The sequence below is a fragment of the Fomitopsis serialis genome, assembly GCF_022376445.1.
Source record: "Fomitopsis serialis strain Sig1Antser10 chromosome Unknown B0H18scaffold_411, whole genome shotgun sequence".
NCBI classification, from domain to species: domain Eukaryota; kingdom Fungi; phylum Basidiomycota; class Agaricomycetes; order Polyporales; family Fomitopsidaceae; genus Fomitopsis; species Fomitopsis serialis.
The window spans coordinates 1-7,739 of NW_025955371.1; the positions used below are offsets into that span (position 1 = coordinate 1).

General features: G+C 54.6%; 1 protein-coding gene across 1 annotated transcript; it reads right to left on the reverse strand.

Annotated features, from left to right (window-relative positions):
- Positions 1–1,869: 1,869 nt before the first annotated feature.
- Positions 1,870–5,708, reverse strand: B0H18DRAFT_962917 (uncharacterized protein; the record flags this gene model as incomplete). The annotated part of the gene is made up of 5 exons (XM_048043134.1): positions 1,870–2,127; positions 2,155–2,485; positions 2,510–2,894; positions 3,081–5,201; positions 5,333–5,708. 5 exons carry the CDS (start codon positions 5,706–5,708, stop codon positions 1,870–1,872), a joined length of 3,471 nt encoding a protein of 1,156 aa, XP_047884671.1.
- Between the last annotated feature and the right edge of the window lie 2,031 nt (positions 5,709–7,739).

The window sequence follows — 7,739 nt, forward strand, 5'->3', positions numbered from 1 at the left end:
TTGTCAGCCACTGCATTTGTTTGGGTGTGTTGGTGCAAGTCGCGTCATCTGGGAGTCTGAAATTTGAAACTCAGGTAATGATAGCATAGTAAATGTTACTTATGTCTGCTTATCTGGCCTACAAACAGTCACATGCACTGTGGGAAAAACCTGCCACATTGGGCTCCATGCTAAGCGTTACATTCTCTCCAGTCATAAGAACGATTCCTTCGTACCTCAGGGATCGTAATATCCCCAACAGGAATAGTCTTATTCTTTGAAGCTGAATACAGGACAACAGATAAGGGGCATACAGGTATGGTACCGTGCTGAACAATGTTGACTCCTGCAGACAATCTACATTCAAAACACTGTTTCACAACCTCTGATGGTTCATTTACCCATAGGGAGTGAATCTTCAAAGGAACAGTCTTATTCACATAAGCTGAATGTAGTACAGAGTTAAGGCAAGGGTGTATGGGTATACATGTCATACTGTGTTTACTTCCTGAAGCCAATATGCTTTCCCCACAATGTTCCACAATCTAGAGTAGCACATTTCAATGCAACAAGCAAGTCTCCCAAAGGAATAGTCTTATTCTTTGAAGCTGAACTCGGGGATGAAGATAAGGTGAATATGCATTATATTGTGAGAGACATACTTTGGATTATTGTCTGTCTGGGTGTCACACTGAAATGTTGTACCAGCATGCACATTGCACCTGCCACAGAAACATTTACATTGGTAACAGTCCGGCCGGCGAATCCTCATCCTCATAGGAGATGGTCCGGCCGGAGTGCATGATCCCCTTAACTCTGTACCACATTCAGCTTGTGTGAATAAGACTATTCCTTTGGAGAACTAAGTCCTTGTGAGGAAATGAACTATTCTAGATGGTGAAACATTGTTTTGAATGTACATTGGCTGCAGGAGTTAACATTGTTCAGCACGGTACCATACCTGTATGCCCCTTATCTCATGTTCTGCATTCAGCTTCAAAGAATAAGACTATTCCTGTTGGGGATATACTCTATGCATTGAAACAACACATCCTAGATAGTCAAACAGTGTGGGAAAAGAAAACTGGCTTCAGAAATTGATTAGCTTGTTGTGCAAAGAAGCCTGTGAGTAAATCTTGTTTTGCACATCCTGGCCTAACTAGACATCTTTGGTCACTAGGGAATTGATACTATAGTCTATCAATGAAGTACTACCAGTCAATACAAAATTTCCTTATATGGCAATCTGACAGCCCGGCTGTTTTCACCGAGCTTCGGCCAAATCTTCGGCCCGAGAAAATGCCCAACTCTTCGGCCCGAGGCAGTACTCAAATCTTCGGCCCGAGAAAATTGTCAACTTTTCGGCCCGAGACAATGCTTTGCCCATTGGTGAAGCAAACCATTGGCAGGTGAAATGTCTGGCCACTTTCACCACCAAGCTTCGGCCAAAAATCTTTCGGCCCGAGACAATCTGAAAATCTTCGGCCGAGACAATCTGAACAATCTCGGCCCGGGGAAATCTGTGCCCGGTCGGCAAAGCAAAAGCTCGGCCGACAAAATGGCTGGCTGCTTTGGCCGAGTTTTGGCTGTACCCCCGGCCCGAGACATTGTATTTTCGGCCGGAAAAAGGTGAAAAAATCCGGCCGGCCGGACCATTGACACTGACATTTCTACTGGCCGGCCGGACCATTTGCAGTGGTGTATTGACTGACCGGCCGGACCATTTGCATTGCTGGGAATTGATTCCATGTGCTCCGGCCAGACCGTTGCAATGTGTACATTGCTCTGGCAGGAACTCTGGCCGGGCCGTTGCTAATGGTACCATGTTTATTGTATTTACTGACCGGCCGGAGCATTTGCAATGTAAACTGCCCGGCCGCTCCGTTTAGCTCAGAAATCTGCCTGCTCCGGCCGGACTGTTGGAAAGAGGATGACCGGCCCATATGCCCTCCGGCCGGACCGTTGCAACGTCTTGGGAAGGTTCCAGGGGAGGCCGGCCGCAACGCTGGAGATGGTGGATGACCAGCCGGCCATGCCCTCCAGCCGGAGCATTGCAATGGCACCGTTGCAAACGTTCCGGCCGGACCCTGGGGCTGCTCCGGCCGGCCTCCGGGTCAACGTTCCAAACGGGCAAATCTCACTCCGGGTCTACCGTTCCGAACGGGTTAGACACACTAAATAATGTGGGTCAAGCGGGAGGACTTCGGTAGCCTGGGACAGAGTCTTGGCTTCTTCTTCGATGGTCACGGAGCGTGTCGAAGGTCGGGAGACAGCGTTAACTTTCAAGTAAAGTCCTTCAGCCTGACGGATATCCGTCCATAACGCGCTCGAAAGTTTGGTATTGTTCAGACTACTACAGATGTACGCTACGAAAGCCTGCTCGTAGTCTTCGTTCTCTTGTTTGTCGCAATCATACTCAGCTCCGATGAGGAAAGTGTTACGTCCAATGTCGTATTCGTTCCAGTGCGGACAGTCTCGGTCCCAGTGGTACGGACTACCGCACACCCTGCAGTCTCCGGGAGGAGGTCACTTGCTTTTGACGGAGTCATCGCGTTTGAATTGGTGGCCACCTCGAGGCGGTTTACGCCCTGCACCTCGAATAGACTTAGAAGATTGTCCTTGAGATGCAGCGGTTGCGACGTCTCGAGATTGGGTTAGCGGGGCGGCAACATCGCCCTCGCCGATCCCACTCGAAGTCGCCGGGCTCTCGGAGGGGTCGCTTTCGTCGTCAAACTCAAATCCTCCTCCAATGCTGTCCGCAGCATGCGCGCGTTTGGTTTTGCTCGTAAAGCGCAGGTCGGGCTTAGATGTCGGGAGTCGGAGGACTTGCTCATATTGCGACGAGCGAGCCAGACCCAAGCCGGCGAAGGCTATGAGCTCGTCCGTCTTGTCGGCGACCTTGGCCATCAAGGCAGCTATAGTAAAGATTGAATCGATGGATAGGACTGTCGACCAAGTTGGCGGCGTATTCTGCATGATGGCGGCAATTTCGTCTTCGGGAGTTTCTTCCACGCGAGTGAGATGTCAATGATAGAGGATGCGCCAGTCAATGAAACTAAGAGGAGACTCCTTTTCGTGTCCCTCCTGGCGGAATCGTTGACCATCGTAGTGAGTTCGTAGCGCCATGAGGAACTTGTGAGTAAAGAATTGAATCTTGATGCCCTGGTACAGAGCCCACCAACTAGAAGAATAAAGTTGTTGATGTTGCAAGCCGAGCATCTGCCACCAGCTCTCAGCTCGGCCCGTAAAGCGGTCGGGAGCAGCGGCTCCTAGGTCCCGAGCAACGTATTCATTCTTGTTGGCAAGGTTGTTCATCTTATGGAGATAAACTAGGATAGTAGGGAGCCGACCGTCCCACTCCGGGATGGAGTCGCGCGAAATCTTCTGGTCGAGGCGCACGCCTAGCTCGCGAGGAGCAGGAGTATGGTGTATGATGATAGTGGGCTGGTTGCCAGGGAGAAACCCGTAGGAATAGCCTCCGTCAGGAGGGGGACCTCCACCGGGGGGGCCTCCACCGTACGGGTCGTACTCGGGACCGCCGCCACCGCCACCGCTACCACCACCGCCGCCACCACCGCCACCGCCGTCACCACCACCGCCCGGAGGTCCTCCGAATGGCGGGCCACCGCCCGGGTTCGCATCTCCGGGGTAGCTAGGCGAATGATTGGAGGGAGGACCAGGACTCCCGGGGCCTTGCGGAGATGGGGTAGGATTCAGAAGATGAGACGTAGGAGGGCGGTTCCCTCCGTACGTCGCATAACCGGCAGAGTTGGGTTGGTAAACGTAGTAGTGATCACCGTTCGGCCCTTTGAAGGCTTGCGGAGCGACGTTAGGTTGAGCGAGATGAGGAGGAAGGTCTCTGTATCCTTGATAGATGCCAGCGTTCGTGGACGCTGAGGGATTAGCTTGGGACGGTTGAGCTACTGACGGCGGCACTCCGTTCGGGTACACCGCGTCACGTACGGCTTGAGCAGCGGACGAGTCGGGCAAGGCGCGAGAATGGCCACGGGGGTGAGGACCGGACGATCGCCGCTCTTCCTTGGAAGTCGGGGCTGAAAACGGTTGAGTCGGGAAGGCGAGGGATGCGCTTATGTCCGGTAGACCAGTTTGGCTGATCGACGGAGGTTCCTGGAACTGGACGCGCCGAGTCGTTTCGCCTGGAGGCTGTAGTTCGAACGTGGGGTTCCCGTAGCTTGACCTTTGCGTGTAGCGGGGACGAGTGTCGACGGTCGGAGGCGGTAATCGAACTCGAGTGATCCTCTTAGGAGGAACAGACGGCTCGGCGGTGGATTGGGATACTCCGTGAGTCAATTCTTGTTCAACTCGCTCCGGCGAAGCAAGCGAACCGGCTCCCGTCACGTCGTAGTCTTGTGTCATGGAAGCATTGAGGATGACGGCGCTAGTGAGGAGCGAACCGGGAAGAATCTTAAACCGCAGCTCCGGAGGGACTTGCGCGAGGGAGGCCGGATCCTCGTTTTCCCGCGAGTCACTCAAACGGTGTTGTACCACTGCTTGGTACTCAGGGGTAAGATTAGGGAATATATCGGGTTGCCTCAGCCATTTATCGACCATGGCTCTCTTCGTGACGGAGGTAGCCAGGTCGTTGCTGAAGTCGGAGGCGGTAGATCTGACGGATCTAGGGTATGTGTATCCGCCGTGTAGTGCGAGACGTTGATGAATGAGCGTCGACACTTTGGCCACGCGGTATTGAACAGTGCGATAGGCGTCCGAGATCATACCTCTAGAGGACGCGCCAGACAGAGCTTTGGTAAGGGACTCCGCGTGATCCACCTTCCAGAACTGATTCTCGCCCTCCAAACGCAGCATCGCCGCGACTAAGCTCTCCATGCCTTCAGTAACGTACTCTACTCGGTCGTGTTGCTTCCCTGCGAGGTAGAATCGGCCGTCCTTGTCGTCAAGGTTCTTCGAGTCGACAATGTCGTCCGGGTCCACGTCTTTGCAGACTAGAGCATTGCATTCTTCGAAGAGCGGACGGTATCGACCTTGAACGTCGGGAGAGTTGAGTTCAAGGTAGATGCGCTGGGCCTCGTCCGGTCGGCGGAGGTGAGCCTTGAATTTCCCGTCCTTGTCGAGGAGGTCTCGCAAATGAATCTTGTCGATGGCATTTTTGCGGCTTGACGCATCTCCGATGAAGAGGAGGAGGAGGTTGAGGTGACACTCTCCGACCGCATCGCGGCCGGACGACCGGGCGTAGAAGAGGCCTGCGGGTTCAATCCATCAAGGAAGGACGGTTGTGGACGTCCTGGCACGGGCATTTGTACGCCAGACGGCATAGGGGATGGAACCACTTTACGGAAGGTCCAACCGTCTGGGAGCACGGTGTTGGAACTACCATCCTTGCGGGGCGACGCGTGAGGAACAGTGTAAGGCGTGGGATTGGATCCACCGACCCCCAATCCTTCGGGTAGGTCGCCCGTGAAAGGTCTAGGGAGGGTAGCAGTATTCGCACCGCTGGGCTGCGAGGATGGAAAGCGGCTAAAATCGCTAGTCCAAACATCGACAGGCGAGTGGGGCGATGGCGCGGGCGGACCAGCGGGAGGTTGCGCAGGGTTAATTGCTCCGTAGAATCCGAGAGAGCCCCCAGGGCTAGGAGCGGAGACCGGAGTGAAAGGGGTAGTCGAACCGGACGGGACGACCGAGGCAGACCGGAGAGGTCGCTTGGCGTCGCCGACGAATGAAGTACCGGCGGCAGGCGTTCGGGTCGACATGAAGGGAGAATGGAGGAGGCGAGTTCATGTACTAGTGGACCGGCTCCCTGAGTGTCCACCAATGTGAGAGTTAGCGGTTTCGCGCTCTCGCGAGGGGGCCGGGCTAGGCCGTGAACTCGAGGACGTGGGTCGTTAGGAGACCGCGGACTTGAGGACGTGAAGGTCGTAAAGGTCGTGACGGGGCGAGGAGCCTGCTGAAGGCGTGAACGAGGCGAGGAGCCCGCGTTGAGGTCGTTGCGCGAGGAGCGCGCTGGCAGTCGGCGAGGAGCTCGACGGCGGAGTCGACGAGGAGACGACTCAGAGGGACAGCGCAGCGAGGAGCTCGCGTCGAGGACGAAGGGCGAGGAGCCCGACGTTGGAGGGACTTGATCCTAGTTCGTACGGCGCGGCGAAATCGCACTCGGACGAGGATGTAGGATGCTAAGACGTTGTGCGTCTATTTCGTATGGCGCGCGCCTTCAGCGGAGACGCGCGCCTAGATGTACACATGATACGACAAAGTATTACTGCTAGACGGGACAAGGAAGAAAGAGATGGGGGTCGCGGTTATTGTACAGTGAAGAATATATATGTAGGTACGCGGACTTCACCCTGTCCGCCGCATCCGTAACACCATATGCCCGTCTTGCAGGACCACTCGCGAGACGGTGGATCACTACCTGATGGAGTGTCCAGCCTTCAATGAACAACGCGACCAGCTCGCGCGCGACGCAGGCCCGGCCGCTCGCTCGATCAAGGACCTTCTCAGCTCAGCGAGTACTATGCGACCCCTCTTCCGATATATACACAACACCGGCCGCTTCGCGGCCGCCTACGGAGACCTGGAGATGAAAGGAGAGAAGACGAGAGACCGAGCAAAGAGGTGCGGCGACGATGAACAGTGCTCGACACACAGCGAACCGAGAACCCGCACACCCAGAATCCATTAGTCTCCCCTAGGCAGACCCTAAAGAAGACCTCTTTGAGTGGGGGAGAGGAAGAATCCATCCCATTTGACGCATTCACATCTCACTAAACTGTACACTCTACTATACCTGCCCTACGCTCCGGCGAACGGCAATGCTCAGCGACCACGGACTAGACGAGACACGCCGAGAGTAGTATAAGTACTGTCTACATAGGGCTTTGCCCTCAGTGACATTAAATGGAACAAACAAGCAAACAAACAAACAAACCACGGCGGATCGTCTATCTGTATAAGTAATAGTCTGTCCCAGAGACGTAGGCTGCGCCAGGGAGTCATCAACTCACAGCCTTTCAATAGGCCTGTGAGACGGTGCATTCACCGAAGGTCAGTTGTTATTCAACACGCGAGTACTGCGTTATGGGAGATATAAATATAGGTGTAGACGCTCCGAGGTGCTGTGTGAGCCACCACCGGCTAATAGGCCGCGACGTCTACTACTCAAAACTCTGACTACGCCCTTGGTTCTGGCCGAGAATCTCTATCTTCTGACATTTTTGCGCTGACACAAGTGCCTCTAGTATACCGTCACATCAGTTTTCCGCATCACCGCATCGCAGCACTCCATGACGCTTCCCTGAACCTTCCCAGAGCCTCGACGATCGCTCTCCAAACTTGTCCGGACCTAGACGGGTTTCACAGTGCCTCCTCTCCAGTGAAATTCATTGGCTATGCACATCAAAACCAGGGACGGGACCGGCTCCAGGACCACAACAGCACCAGGAATAACTCACTGACTCGGATGACGTCCCTGTGAGGCTCGGGACATGGAGCCTGCGCGAGCTCGTGAGCAGCCGTTCTTCAGCACACCGAGAGTCAAAATGAACATGGCGTGGCGCGAGCGGCACAAACGGACAGGGGTGGAAGGCAATAGCACCCATCGATGGCTCGTAGGCGATTCCACGTCTTGATCTAGCTGTGGCCCGGGTCCGACCGTGACACGTTCAACTTTGCCTGAGACGATTCAGAGCAGTTGCGGAGTTTGTGGACGTGAGTTAGCTGTTCTCATGTGTTGCTACCTATTTACGTTCGTGTCAAGCACAGGACCTTCGGCACTTGACAGCAGG